This window comes from Pleurodeles waltl, chromosome 8 (genome assembly GCF_031143425.1).
Source record: "Pleurodeles waltl isolate 20211129_DDA chromosome 8, aPleWal1.hap1.20221129, whole genome shotgun sequence".
In the NCBI taxonomy this organism is placed as follows: Eukaryota; Metazoa; Chordata; class Amphibia; order Caudata; family Salamandridae; genus Pleurodeles; species Pleurodeles waltl.
In genome coordinates, this window is record NC_090447.1 from 1,415,213,537 (window position 1) to 1,415,228,852 (window position 15,316).

Below are 15,316 nucleotides of genomic sequence, written 5' to 3' on the forward strand. Positions count from 1 at the left end.
TTGTCATCTGAATGTACCCTACATATTTTGGTACCAGGAGTGGGGTGAAGAGGTTCGCGTAAGGAGGAAGACTACGGAGGAGATTAAAGCTTATACGACATTGACGAGTCCACCGACCGGCATATGAACAGCTTTTAACTCATCGTAATTTACAGCTCTGGAACGTGTGTGTGTCGCACACCTTTTCATTTTAAATTTCTGGCGTTTGCCTTACTTGTGACGGGCGAGGCCTGTTTCCTTTTGTATCATCGGGTGCTGCTGGTCTCGAGCTCCAACGCGTGCTGCTTGCCACGAGCTCCAACTGTCTTTCTCCTCTCGTGCAGCACCAGACGTCGCACAATGTCATTGTTTGTCTCCGTTAGGCGGCGTCACACGCTTTGATCAACGTGGTCGTCTAGGAGACGAAGACGCCTACAATTCGAGTCTATGTGGTGAAATTGACACGCACAGAGATACGCACGCAGCATTTCGGAAAAAAAAAACGCTTGTTTTGCTTGCTTTATCACCTTTTATAGAAAGAAGTGTTTTAAAAGGAAGAAAAAAAAAACAATTTTTATTCAAAACAATTACTTCAACGAATTCATTGTTCTATCTACCGGAACTTTAGCGGAGTAGGTGTTCTTCGCTCAGTGACTTTTATTGCTAACTGTTTACATTTCCATTACTTTGACTTAGGGATTCAGGCACTGTTTCTTACAAAGATATTGGTGCCCCGTTCATAAGCTCGTGTTGTTATTGTTATATTATGGTATCTAGTAGTAAAGCCTCAACCTTTTTTATCTAGGAGTGGAAAACCAGACATCAAGTGGAGAGAATGGATAAGGATTTTTGAAAATGACTTAGTTGCTATTGATGCTAATGACTTTTCTCCCACCAGGAAATTGGCCCTGCTATTTAATCACCTAGGTGTGGCCGGGCAGCGTGTTTTTGACAATTTACCTATGATTGCTCCACCTAATGAATGTGGGAGTGACACTGCAATATGGAATGTTTACATTGAGGCGAAAGAAAGAATTGGGAAGCAGTTCTCGGATGAATACAATATGTTATTAGAAAGATTCAATTTCGCAATGTGCAAACAGTCTATGGATGAGACAGTGGATGAGTTTGTGGCTAATTTACGTGTGCTGGCTGCGAGATGTGATTTTGGTACTCATGTAGACATGCACATTAGAGACCAATTTGTATTCCATTGTTGTTCAAAGAAAATTCAAGAACGGTTGTTAGCATGTCGCAATCCTTCCTTAGAAGAAACACTAGATATAGCTAAAGCTGTGGAGAGATCCATTGTTACTTCTAAAGTAGTGTCCGGGTACACAGAAGATATGGGAGTCAATCAATTAATGGGAGACTCTGAGGTTAATTACATTAAGGAGAGAGCTACGAAATTTAATAAGAATGTACAAATGTGTTTCCGCTTTGGGTCACGCAATCATTTAAGCAATAATCAGTTGTGTCCAGCATTGGGCAAGAAATGCTTAAAATGTCAGAAAATTGGTCATTTTCAAGTTGTTTGCAGACAGTCTAACCGTACTTACAAACCTAGTGGCAATAGCATGAGAGAGAAAGTTAGTAATGTGTACTCTAGAGGTGAACAGACAGTTGATGGAGTAGACGATTGTGCAGCTAACTTATCCAATGTTGTGCTAACAGTGGATACTGCCACGGTTAAAAATATCAAGGGAATCTATGTGTCAGGCAGTTATTGATTCAATTGAAATTTCTGCCATGGCTGATTCTGGTTCACCTGTCACCATTATTGCAGAGGTCACTTACCGCAGATGCTGGCCTATTATGAAAGTATTGATTAATGCTGACATTAGTCCCAAAGCTTTTGGGGATCATGACATTGAACTCTTAGGGTATTTTTTGTCCACTTTGACTATTCTAGGCAGGAGCACGGTGACAAAGATATACGTTGCAGTGGATGGCAGGGATATCATAGGGTGGAAAGATTTAGCGAAGCTGGGCATTGTATTACGTCCTGGGTTCGACAATCCCAATGTCTTAGGAGAAATGCCGTTAGAAGTGTCAGAAATTACTTTACCTATTTCTAATATCTCAGAGTCTTTCACAAGGAAATACCCTGAGGTATTTGCTGACATTATTGGAGTTGTTAAGGGTTTTGAACATTGTATCATGCTCAAGGATGGGGCTGTTCCAGTCTCACATAAGGTAAGACTCATTCCTATTTCTGTGAAAGGGCAATTCAGAGATCTTTTGGAGAAGCTAGTCAAAGATGGCATCATAACTCTCACAGACTCTTCTGAGTGGGTTTCGCCCATTGTTCTCACTAAAAAAAGAAATGGGGACTTGAGGTTATGCGTGGATTTGAGATCATTGAACAAAAACATAATTATTGACTGTCATCCTCTTCCTTGTATACAAGAAATGATTGCTAGTTTGGGCACTTCAAAAATGTTCTCAACTATTGACTTACATTCTGCGTATCATCAAATTGTTCTTAGTTTAGACTCTCAGGAACTCACTACTTTTGTGACTCCTTTTGGGGCTTATAAATATCTTAGACTTCCTTTTGGACTAGCCTCAGCGGCGAGCGTTTTGAAAAAATTAATGGATTCCTTATTTGGCGATTTTGAGAATGTATGTGCCTTTCAGGACGACATTATGATTCACACTAAATACATGAAAGAACATACCATAATTTTAGACAAAGTATTTTCTATACTCAGAGATTGTGGTATCACGATTAAGAAGGAGAAGTGCAAATTTTTAGTTCAGAGTGTGGAATACTTAGGTCACTCTATTTCTGCTGATGGCATTAAGTCTAAACAGGGAAACCTGGATGCTATATCAAATGCACCTTGCCCATCGAATAAAGATGAGCTACGCTCATTTTTAGGTCTATGCGAATACTATTCAAGGTTCGTCGATGGTTATGCGATGATAGTACAACCCCTTAGAAATCTATTGAAGAAAGGCAGTAAGTTTGAATGGGGTGAGCAAGTGGTGGGAGCATTTAATGCCATTAAAACACTTGTATTATCTGCTCCGGCTTTGAAGACGTTCATAGCCTCAGCTAAATCCTTTATAGCGGTATATGCTAGTATGAAAGGTTTGGGGGCGGTATTTGGCCAATGGGTGGATGGACAAGAACGCACTATCGCTTTTGCATCAAGATCTCTCTCAGATACTGAAATCAACTATAGTACCATTGAGAGAGAGGCCCTAGCCTGTGTTTGGGCAGTGTGTAAGTTTAAGACCTATATTTGGGGTATGGCCTGTACACACTTCACGGATCATAAGCCACTTGTATTCCTAATGGATGGAAATGGCTTAGGTAAAGCTTCCTCAAGACTAGTAAGACTGTTGTCCAAGTTGCAAGAGTTCAATTTAGATGTGAAATATCTTCCTGGAGGGAAAAATGTTAGGGCGGATTGCCTTTCCAGGTTGCCTTTACCCATGTCTGATACTGAGCATGAAGACACGGAGTGTGTGGTTGGTGCATTAGATGTAGTCTCAGCTTCTGATGGTTTATTTTCGGAGCAGGATTGGATTTCTGCGATGTCAAGAGATTCTGTTCTGTCAAAAGTGATGTTTCATATTACTCATGGTTGGCCCAAAAATCAGAAATTCTGTGGGGAACTTAACACCTATCGTCGATTAGCTGCCGAGTTGTCGTGTGAGAATGGTGTGTGTATGAGAGGTCCTTTTTGCATTCCTCCTTGCGATTTGAGGCCTCTGCTTATAAAGGCTGCTCATGAAGGGCATTTAGGCATTTCAGCCACCTGTAGAAGGTTAAAGGAAAGGTACTGGTGTCCATGTCTTGATAAACAAGTGTTGAATTTTGTGGACCAGTGCACTTCTTGTGTGGTGTCTGATAAGCATTGGAAGTGCCATGATAAACCATTGAACAATATCCCGTTTCCCAATGGCGCTTGGGAAAGTATTGCTGTAGATTTCTCAGGCCCTTTTAATCTTCTGCCTAGAAATATGAGGTACATGATTGTTGCCATTGATTATTTCTCTAAATGGATTTATTACGCTTTTGTGGAACATGCTGACACAGAATCTGTTATTTCATTTTTATTATCTCTATTTTATTTAGAAGGTCCACCGTTCTACATTGTTACTGATAATGGTATACAATTCATATCCAGTAAAATAGAAAACTTCTTGCTCAAATTTAACACGAAACATTCATGTGTGGCTTTGTACAGTCCAACTTCTAACGGACTGGTGGAGAGAGCTAATCGTATTCTCAAAGAAGGTATTCAAAAGGCCATTGCTACCAACTGCAATGTGAAAGAATTTTTGAATGAGAAATTATGGGCTTATCTGAATACACCGCATTCCACCACAGGTTTTTCACCCTTTGTGTTACTCAGAGGGAGGGAATCTAGATCTAAATTGACACCTCCATGGATGGCCTCATTTCACAAGGGTGTGAAAGTGAAAGTTAAAGAGTTGAAACAGAAAGTTTCTGAGAAACAGTTTGTTCAGAAACGTGATTATGATGCTCGGAAAAATGTGTCTGAGGTGTTGGTTAGTGTGAATGACTGGGTACTGATTAAGAAACCTTTCAGGGTACCCAAAGGAGCATCAAAATATTCGTTACTTGTCAAAGTTTTAAGAGTTTCTAAATCTTCATTGTTACTGGAGGGCAAGGGGTGGTGGAATAAAAACTCTATTGTTCCAATTTCTTCTTCGCAAGCTGACATTTTCAAACAGGTTTATGCTGGACGTGAAGAGGATACCAGTTCTAGTGCTGCATTTATCGAGAGTCCCACTAGTTCTGAAGACAGGATGTCCAATCACACACAAAGTGGTTCCAGTTGCCAAGCATTCAATTTTTGTCACACTCTGGAGAGAGAGAATGTTCCTGGTTCTGGTTCTTCTTCATCGATTGGTCCAGATGCAGATCCACTGTATACGCGCAGCAATAGACTGGTTAAACTTCCTTCAAAATATAATGATTACATCCTAAATTGATTTTGTTGTATGTGTATGGTATCTTGTTTATGATTTTGTTTTACATTTGTATTTGCCTGTGCTTTATTGTTTCTTGCTTTATTCCTATCTATACACTTATTGTTTATATTCAAGTTAGTTTCATACCGTTAGGATGACAGAATCTACCTGTGAGGTTCTGGATTCTTTCGGACTTGGATACTGACCTTCAGCCTGTTGAGTCAGGTGTATGTATGTCTGTCGTGGATTCCTAAATAAACTTATGTCTTGGATAACCAACTTCTCGTTGGTTTATGAAGAAGTGCTTTTGTCATCTGAATGTACCCTACAGTGGGCTTCCAGTATTTTCATTTGAAGTCCAACCCTTCTAAAGACTGAGAGACTTTTGGAACTGTTTGTCTGCAGATCCAAAAAATCCAAATTATTGTCAAGTGCCATTGTTCTCTATCTTGCTAGCATATACGATAAAGAAGTATCAAGTAGGTCATTTTCCAACCCCATTTCTTTCCGCATGTACTGTCTAGTGATGAATATGGTTGCATCAGAGGAAGATAGCAATACTTTAAAAATGAGGTGGTGTTCACATACAAGCACTTAGATTACAAATAGCTTTTAAGCTTTTATTACAGATGTCAACAACACATATTTCTTCTTGTCCATGAACTCTGTCTGTTTCTGTCAGGCTTTGCTCCTTCAGAAACAACACATCTCCTCCATCCTGCCCTTGTGGCAGCATCAACTCAGTCTGTTAGATAACGGAAGCTGAAATTGCCAGACGTAGGGGGAGGGCCATTAAGGATGGCTCAACTGGGAAGGTGTTTTGCAACGTGAATGTAAAACTAATAAGCCGGCAGAGAGACAAGGAAATGCTACAAAAATACAGCCAAACTGTGAACAATAATAAGACTGTAGAGCTTTGATTGACTCTACCCTTCTTATTATCACAAAGTATATTACTGCAGTTCTCTAGGTTCTAGATATGCTTAGTCATCTGCGTCCCATCTACAAATAAGAGATTATCTATTGCCTCTCAGGGACGGTTTCTTGTTGGGATTCAAATACAACTAGCGAATCATTTCTTGGGATTATTACTCAACTGGTACTTGCATCTAGGAAATCATTTTCACTTGCATATGAAATTTGTAATACAAAGTCATACATGAACATTTCAGCATATGCCTTGGATTAATCACTTGCATTTACTCCTTTCCTAGTCTAAACACTTCACTAGTACTAAAGTAATTGAAATGTTCTTACCTTCGAGTAGATCCCTCATGGTGAGTTATTGTACGTTCCAGCTGCACCTTTGAACCCATGATCATCAGACGGTGTCACTGGTTGAATGTCCGAGCCTCATTGTCAGTCCAAGCATTTACTCATAAACGTGCTGATAAAACACCCAGCTGCTCACGGAAATCTTAAAGCATAACTGGCGATGCAGTTAGGGTGTAGTTGGCCTATTTTACCTTCCCAAGGAGGTTCCAGTATAGATGCTGCTCGTGATGGACTCTTGTGAGACATTGAAGTCTCTTTTTTCAAAAGTTGATGGCTATTTCTCCATACATATAAAAGAGATTTGTAGCAGCATAAATTATGGCAGCACAACCATCACTTTGAAATGAGCATGATATGACGCTCCTGCTGTCTATGATGTGTAAAACTCGAATTCTGAGCCACTGTTGAAAGAACGTACAGTTTGCGCAGGAGGGATGAGATAGGCAATGACCACCATGAAAACATCCTAGATAGTATGCAAGTCCGTAATGGCTACAGATAGAAGTGGTCCAGTGCTGTTCTACCTGCATGGCTCTGCAAGCTTGACCAGTAAGTCAAAAGCATGATTATGAACAAGCTTACTGATCTCAGTCATGAGTCTTAAGGAATGAAGCTCTTGAAACTACACATTTCACAGTAAAATATATTACAAGTTGAGCCAAGGCCCCTTTTGTGGATGGAGCTATTAGATTTTATCTGCTCCACTCTGGTCTGTTGTTTTTTTTCTGACCCGTGCCATTGAATGTGACTAACCGACTCAGGCAAATATTTATGTACATCAACCTGTATTAAGTTGGATTTCTTCTCTCTGTGATTGATGCCTTTATCACGAGAAGCTGTCTGAGTGTGTACTGTAACTACTATAGGGGCCAGGTTAAAATTAAGTATTAGCGACAACCACCCATACTACAAATGAACACCGTCTTGAAAAGGTAAGTTACATTTTTATATTTTACTAGCTAGCATGACCACATACTTCAGCACCACTGTCTGATCATAATTCTGTGAGTGCTAAGAACAGCTCCACATTCTCTCATACTCATTTAATTATTGAATTTCACTATGCATTTTAAGTGTTCTACTGTTACTTTTTATTCTCTTTCTCTGGCATTGGGACGTTTTCTCACATGTATTATGCATGAACTCCAGGGATTGTTGAAACAATGGCAATATTTGAAAGAGTGGTAGATCTGGTACCCCCTTCTAATATATAGTTCTAATATATTGTGTGTTCACGGGAACAGAAGTCAAGCGGTCTCGTAAGTAACCAGCAACCCCTTATGAGAGGCACAAAGAGAGCACATGGATGAATTGGAGGAATAGCTTAGTATGAAGGTGAAGGTAGGTGGGAAATGTCAACTAAAAAGAAAGTGACAACAATTTCTAAAAACGTTCCAGGAATTGAGTGATGAGATCTTGTATTCCATTTGTAGTCACTCGCAAGTATGTTAATGTATGCTTTTCTCTGGGGTAGGTAACTGGGTTTGCTGTAGTGCAATCTTAACTGGGCGGTTGGCACAGACAAGGACAGTGCACCCTACGAAGCAAGCACTGCTCATAGTGCAGGCGTGAATGTGTACTTGATTTCTGAGCAAAGCATTAGTAGAAGGCAGATGAGCTGTTCAAAAGCTGTCAGTCTGCCTTTTAGTTGGTTTCATTTGGAGCTGGAGAGCTAGCCTCAGTTTAAAGGGTGGCATGGAATCCTTACTCCTCTCCCCCACCTTCTGCAACCTCATTCTGCAGTTCTGGTACCTGGGATATCCCCCTGACCTCTCTGCCTCCCTCCACAGGAGAATATTTGGGGGTGCACTGACTGTGCACCACCTTTATATGCATCTCTGAAACATTCATTTGATACGTCTCTAGTTGAACCTTGGCTACGCCAGTTAGAACCTTATAAATAGACCCAAACTGCCTAGCATGGCATCATGGTTCTGTTCCTTCAATGTCGTGGGACTCCTCCACTTCTTGCTGATAGTAGAGTCTTATTGCATAACTCATTCAAGAGAGCTCTTAAAACCCTCCTCCTAAAAGAGTGCATCAGCTACTAACCATGTAAAGGCTATTTTATAGGATTAAGCCTGCAGTGCTAGATCATGTGTCTCGCTTGCAAGACCCTGTTGTATAAAAAAAGGGCTTGGAGCCCAGCAGTTGCTTACAATTCGTTGGCTTGGGTAGCACTGTTCTTTACAGCCTTTTCGAACTCAGGCAGTGACGTCTGCTGTTGTTCCTAGCTCACCGCTGTTAGTTCATTTCATTATTTTTGGACGAATAAGTCGGTCAGGAAGCATATTAATTATGGCCTTTAAAGACGCTGGTAAAGCACCTGTGGAGCAGGAAGTAGCTATCCACCGCATCAGAATCACCCTGACTAGTCGCAATGTGAAGTCTTTTGAAAAAGTGTGTGCTGATCTTAGCAGAGGTGCTAAAGAGAAAAACCTGAAAGTGAAGGGACCAGTTTGCATGCCCACCAAAACTCTGCATATTATCACTCGAAAAACACCTTGTGGTGAAGGTTCAAAGACTTGGGATCGTTTCCAGATGCGTATTCACAAGCGCTTGATTGACCTTCATAGTCCTTCTGAGATTGTGAAGCAGACCACATCCTTCAGTATAGAGCCTGGGGTAAAAGTGGAAGTTACCATTGCCTCGTAATTCATCACTACAGGCCTGGCATTATTTCCACTCCATTCTGTAGAACAGGGACCAAGCACTGATTGATTCAACTTAATCAGTGCCTTCTGCTGCTCCTTACATTATTGAGGTACTATTTTGTTCTTTTTAACTTTTATTGCTGTGCAAACAGAAGACATGTGACTGGCAAAAACATGCCCAGCAGGACAAACAAAATTGCAAAGATGTATTTTCTATAGTTAACTTTCTTTTATTTTGTCAAGTCTTTTTTCTCATTTTGCACTCATGTTTTTTTTTGTTTTTGCTGGTGGGCATTGTTCTTATAAATACTGAAAAGCGACATTGTCTGTTTCTTATGTGTAATATCTGAAATGATGCTTTAACACATAATTGTGGAGTACACCGCAATCTACCCCACTCCCATCCGCCCCACTCAAACCCATGCCAACCCACCCCACCTCACCCCACACCAATCCACTGCACTCAGTTTATACCAATCTACCCCACTCAGTCCAATCCACCCCACACCAGTCCAATCCACACTACTCACCCCAATCCAGCCCACTCCAGTCCACCACACTTCAATTCTCACTCACACCGTCCAGTCCGCCACACTCCAATTTGCTCCACTCTAATTCAAAACAATCTGTCTCACTCTAATTTTCTGCACTCCAGTCTGCCTCACTCCAAAACAATCTGCCCCATCTCAATCCAAAACCAGCTGCCCAACTCCAATCCATCCCACTTCAGTCTGCCCTACTCCAATCCAAAACAATAAACCCAACTCCAGGATGCCCCACTCTACTCTTTCCCACTCTGTCATCACACTCCAATCCAGAACAATCTGCCCCAGTCGAATCTGCTCTGTTCTAATCTGCCCCTCTCCAATCCAAACAATCAGCCCCACTCCAATCTGTCATACTCCAATCATTCCCGCTCCAGTCCAGAACAATCTGCCCCACTCCAATCTACCCCACTCTAAACCACCTGACTCCAATCCGCCCCACTCCAACGCAGTCTACCTCACCCCAATCCAGTCCACCCCACTCTAATCCACCCCACACCAATTTAGTCCACCCCACTCCAATCCAGTTCACTTAGCTCCAATCTAATCCACCCGGCTCCTGCCCCAATCCACCCCACTCCATTCAAATCCACCACAATCCACCCCACTCCAGTCCAAACAACCTGCCCCAATCTAATCTGCCCCAAATCAGTCTGGCCCATTCCAATCCAAAACAATTGGCCCCACTCCAATACAAAACAGTCTGCCACCCTGCAATCGAAAACAATCAACCCCACTCTACTCTACCCTACACCAAACCAATCTGCTCCACTCCAGTCCAAAACAATCTGCCCCACTCCAATCCAAAACAGCCTGCCCGACTCCAATCTGCCCCACTCCAATCAATCAGTACATTTGTAGAGCGTGCTACTCACCCGTGAGTGTCTCAAGGCGCTTGAGGAGGGGATATGGGGGGGGAAGCTGCTACTGCTTGAACAGCTAGGTCTTGAGGTGTCTCTTGATGGTCAGTAGGTCCTTGGTCAGTTGTAGGTGGATGGGGAGGGTGTTCCAGGTCTTGGCAGCGAGGTAGGAGAATGATCTGCTGCCGGTTGTTTTCCTGTGGATACGTGGGACGGTGGCGAGGGTGAGGTCGGCGGAGCGGAGCTGTCGGTTCGGGATGTAGAAGGTGAGTCGATCATTGAGGTATGCTGGTCCGACGTTGTGGATTGCTTTGTGGATGTGGGTAAGGAGCTTGAAAGTGATCATTTTGTTGACGGGGAGCCAGTGTAGGGCTCTCAAGTGGGCTGTAATTTGGCTGCGGCGGGGGATGTCGAGCATGAGGCATGCAGAGACGTTCTGTATTTGTTGCAGTCTTTTCTGGAGATTGGCCGTGGTTCCCGCGTAGAGAGCGTTGCCGTAGTCCAGTCTGCTGCTGACGAGGGCCTGGGTGACCGTCCTTATGGTTTTGGTAGGGATCCACCTGTAGATCTTGCAGAGCATGCAGAGGGTGTTGAAGCAGGAGGATGAGACGGCGTTGACTTGTTGGGTCATGGAGAGCGATGAGTCAAGGATGAAACCCAGGTTGCGTGCTTGGTTGGTGGGTGTCGGTGCGGCTCCCAGTGTGGTCGACCACCAGGAGGCATCCCAGGCGGATGTGGACCTCTGTCTTGTCCAAGTTCAGTTTTAGGCGACTGTTCTCCATCCATTTGGCGACGGCCTTCATACCTTTGTGAAGGTTGGTTTTGGCGGTGGCGGGGTCCTTGGTGAGGGAGAGGATCAGCTGGGCGTCAGCATATGAGACGATGTTGAGGTTGTGAGATCTGACGATGTTGGCGAGCGGTGCCATGTAGACGTTGAAGAGGGTCGGGCTGAGGGAAGAGCCTTATGGTACGCCACAGATGGTCTTGGTGGCTTCAGATCAGAATGGAGGGAGGTGGACTCTCTGGGTTCTGCCTGTGAGGAAGGAGATGATCCAGTCCAGGGCTTTGTCGCTGATCCCGGAGTCGTGGAGGCGTGTGCATAGGTTGTGGTGGCAGATGGTGTCAAAGGTGGCCGAGAGGTCAAGGAGGATGAGTGCTGCGGTTTCGCCTTTGTCCATGAAGGTCCTGATGTCATCGGTTGCAGTGATGAGGGCAGTCTCAGTGCTGTGGTTGCTGTGAAAACCGGATTGGGACGGGTCCAGAGTGTTGTTTTCCTCAAGGTCGTGGGTCAGTTGCCTCTTGATGATCTTCTCGATGACCTTCACCGGAGATGGACAGGTAGTTTTTGAGGTCCTTTGGGTCCGTCTTGGGTTTCTTGAGTAAGGCGTTGATCTCTGCATGCTTCCAGCTTTCCGGGAAGGTGGGGGTCTCAAAGGAGCTGTTGATGATCATCCGGAGTTGTGGGGCGATGATGGAACTCGCTTTGTTGAAGGTGTGGTGCGGGCAGGGGTCAGATGGTAAACCGGAGTGAGTGGTGTTAATTACTTTGGTTGTGCCATCGTCGCTGACGTGGGTCCAGGAGAGCAGGAAGTTGGTGTGGCTGGGGGGCGGTGAGTCCGAGGTGTTGGCGACTGCTGGTGGGGTCTTGGTGTTGAAGCTGTCATGGATGTCTGCAATCTTGCAGTGAAAGAAGGTGGCAAGGAAGTCACAGAGGTCTTGCAAAGGTGGGATGTCGTTGGTGCTGGGGTTGAAGAGTTCCTTCACAATGTTGAAGAGCTCTTTGCTGTTGTGCGTGTTGTTGTCAATTCGTTCCTTGAGGGAGGATCTCTTGGTGGTCCGGATGAGCTGGTGGTGCTTGCTACTGGCGTTCTTGAGGGCCATATGGGTGGCCGGTGTCTGTTCTTGGCGCCACTTCTTCTCGAGTTTTCGGCAAGTCTGTTTGGAGGTCCGGAGGTCAGTATTGAACCAGGTGGCCTTTCTGACGATGTGGTTGTAGGATGGTTTCTTGATCGGGGCGAGAGCGTTGGTGCAATCGATGATCCATCGCCTGAGGTTGCGGGCAACTGTCAGTGTCGGCTGGTGGGGTTCGGGCGAGGGCGGAGATCAGCTAGTCGTTGGTGACCTTGTTCCAGCTGCAGCCGGGGATCGGTTGCCGGTGGTGGTGCGTGGTGGGTTTCTCGAAGGTGAAGTGGATGCAGCGGTGGTCGGTCCAGTGGAGTTCGGTGGTGTGGCTGAAGGAGATGTGGCTGCTGGCAGAGAAGATGGGGTCGAGCGTGGGTCCGGCGGAGTGGGTGGGTGACGTGACGAGCTGTTTGAGTCCGAGGTTGTCGAGCAGGGCGGTGGAGTTGCTGTCATTGGTGTTTTCGAGGTGGAAGTTCACGTCTCCGAGGAAGATGTAGTCTGTAGAAGCAAGTGCTTGAGTGCTGATGACGTCGTCGATGGAGTCACTGAACTGTGGTCGAGGTCCAGTGGGTCTGTAGATGAGGGTACCTCTGAGGGTGATCTTGGGATTGATGTGGATTTGGAAGTGCATGTGTTCGGCGGTGCTGAGGGTGTCTTCGGTGTTGGTCGAGATTCTGATGGTGTTCCTGTGGACGATGGCGATCCCTCCTCCCGGTCTGATGGTGCGGACTCTGCGGGTGATCTTGTAGCTGTCCGGGATGGCTATGGTGATGTCGGGTGCTGAGGATGGGTTCATCCAGGTCTCCGTCAGGAAGGCGATGTCCGGGGAGGAAGAGTCAAGAAGGTCCCAGAGTTCGATGGCGTGCTTGTGGACTGAGCAGGTGTTGAGAAGGATGCATCTGAGGTGGTTGCGTCCTGTTCTGGTGGGCGGGGCGGCAGCGGCTCGGGGACTGTTGAAGCTGCAGCTCCGGCAGGAGAAAGGTCCGTGGATGAGATTTGGTGAGGCCTGGAAGCAGGTGGCAGATCGGCTGGTGTTTAGGGCGTGGAGAGTGTTGGTGTCGTAGTAGCGTCGGGTGACGGGGCGTCGTGGGGGCCAGGGGGTCTGGTGCAGACGGGCTTGCCTCTGGTGCGCCTCTGGCTCGCCCGCTGCACGCCCGCCCAGCGGCTGTCATTAAGAAGGGGAAGTGGGAGGGAGGAGCAGCTGGGAGGCGGGAGGGAAGCGTGAATGGGAGTGGCCGCAGGGGAACCACAAAGGGGAAAACAGAGAGGGAGCGTGAAATAAGCCGAGAAAGGTAAAAGAAAACAGAGAACCAGAGAAAAACTGAGAAACACAGAAAAAAAAACAGTAAAGAGGCAGAAGGGAAAAAAACAGACACAAAGGCAGACACAGTACTTACAGCTCACCACTGGCCACCAGGGATGAGGCGCAGGCGGGACCCTGCGTGTGGAGGAGGGCCTCGAACTCGCAGCAGCAGCGAGGGCGGGCAAAAGGGGCACGGGAACAGACAGGTGGAGCTGTGCAGCGTGGGGAGCTTCTCCTGACCTCAACAGTGGGTCACGGCTCGCTTGACCAAAACAATTTGCTCCACTCCAGTCAGCCCCACTCCAATCCACAACATTCTGACCCACTCCAATCCAACATAATCTGCCCCACTCCAATCCTAAGCAATCCACCCACCCCAATTTTCCCCACTCCATTCCAGAACAATCTGCCCCACTCTAATCCAAAAAATCTGCCCCACTCCAATCTTCCGCACTCCAGTCTGCCCCAGGCCAATCCAAAACATTCTGCCTCACTCCTTTCTAAAACAATCTCCCTCACTCAATCCAAACCAGTCTGCCCCATTTTAATCTAAAACAATCTGTCCCACTCCAGTCCAAACAATCTGCCCCACTTCAATCCAAAACATTCTGCCCCACTCCAATCTGCCCCATTCCAGTCCAAAACAATCTGCCTTACTTCAATCTAAAACAGTCTCCTCCACTCAAATCTGCCCCCCTGCAATCCACTCCAGTTTGCTCCACTTGAATCTGCCCCACTCCACTTAACCCCACTCCAATCCAAAACAATCAGCCACACTCCAATCCATCCCACTCCAGTGTGCCCCACGTCAGTCCAAAACAATAAGCACAACTCCAGTCTCTCTCACCCTACTCTGCTGCACTCTGTTCCACCCCCTCCAATGTGCACCACCCAATCCAAAACACTCTGCCCCACTTTAATCCACCCCACTCCAATCCACCCCACTCCATTCTGCCCCACTCCAAGCTAAAACAATCTGCCCACTTCACTCCACCCCACTCTGCCACACTCCAGTCCACCCAACTCCAGTCTTCCCCACTCCTATCCAAAACAATCTGCTGTACTCCAGTCCTCCTGACTCCAAATCACCAATTGCAATCTGCTCCAGTAGGCCCCACTCCATTCCGCCCCACTCCAATCTACTCTACCTCACCTCAATCCACCCACTCCATCCATTTCATCCCACTCCAGTCCACTCCATTCCAAAAAAAATCCAATCTACCCCCACTCCAATCCACCCCAATCAAATTCACCTCAGTCCACCCTAGTCCAGTTCACCTCACCCACCAACCACAGTCCAACACACATCAATCCAAACCAATCCACCCCACTGCAATCCAAACTACTCCACTCCAGTCTACCCATCCCAATCCAAATCACCAATCCAATCCTCTCCAATTCACTTAATTACACCCACTCCAGTCAACCCCACTCCAATCCACTCCACCCCAATGCAGTCCACCCTACTCCAGTGTACCCCATTATTCCCAATCCACTACAGCCCACCCCACTCCAATTCACCCCACCTCAATCCAGTCCACCATACCTCAGTCCACCCCCACTCCTGTCTAATCCACCTCATCCAATCTACTCCACTCTAATCCACTGCAATACAGTCCACCCACTCTACTCCAGTTACCCCACTCTACCCCAGTCTAATCAACTCTACCCAAAATCAATACACTCCAGTTCAGTACACCCCACTCAGACAAATCCATCCAGCCAACTCCAGTCCAGTCCAATCCACTCCACTCCAGTCCACCCCACTCCAATCCACCCCCTCCAGTCCAGTCCACCCACTCCAATCCACTCTAATTCACCCCACTTCACTCTGCTCTAATTCAC

The 15,316-nt window shown here is 45.9% G+C and overlaps 2 protein-coding genes across 2 annotated transcripts in view; both read left to right on the forward strand.

Moving 5' to 3' along the window:
• DOP1B (DOP1 leucine zipper like protein B) overlaps positions 1 to 15,316 on the forward strand; it is a 604,399-nt gene that overhangs the window by 15,907 nt on the left and 573,176 nt on the right. The gene's annotated exons all lie outside the window — the stretch shown is intronic.
• On the forward strand, positions 8,423 to 8,862 carry LOC138249607 (small ribosomal subunit protein uS10-like). The gene has a single exon (XM_069203551.1). The coding sequence runs from the start codon at positions 8,506 to 8,508 to the stop codon at positions 8,860 to 8,862; it is 357 nt and encodes a 118-aa protein (XP_069059652.1). The 5' UTR covers positions 8,423 to 8,505.

Bases quoted from the DNA above. Each gene is read 5' to 3' on its own strand.
- LOC138249607 (XM_069203551.1), top strand. From the start codon at position 8,506: ATGGCCTTTAAAGACGCTGGTAAAGCACCTGTGGAGCAGGAAGTAGCT.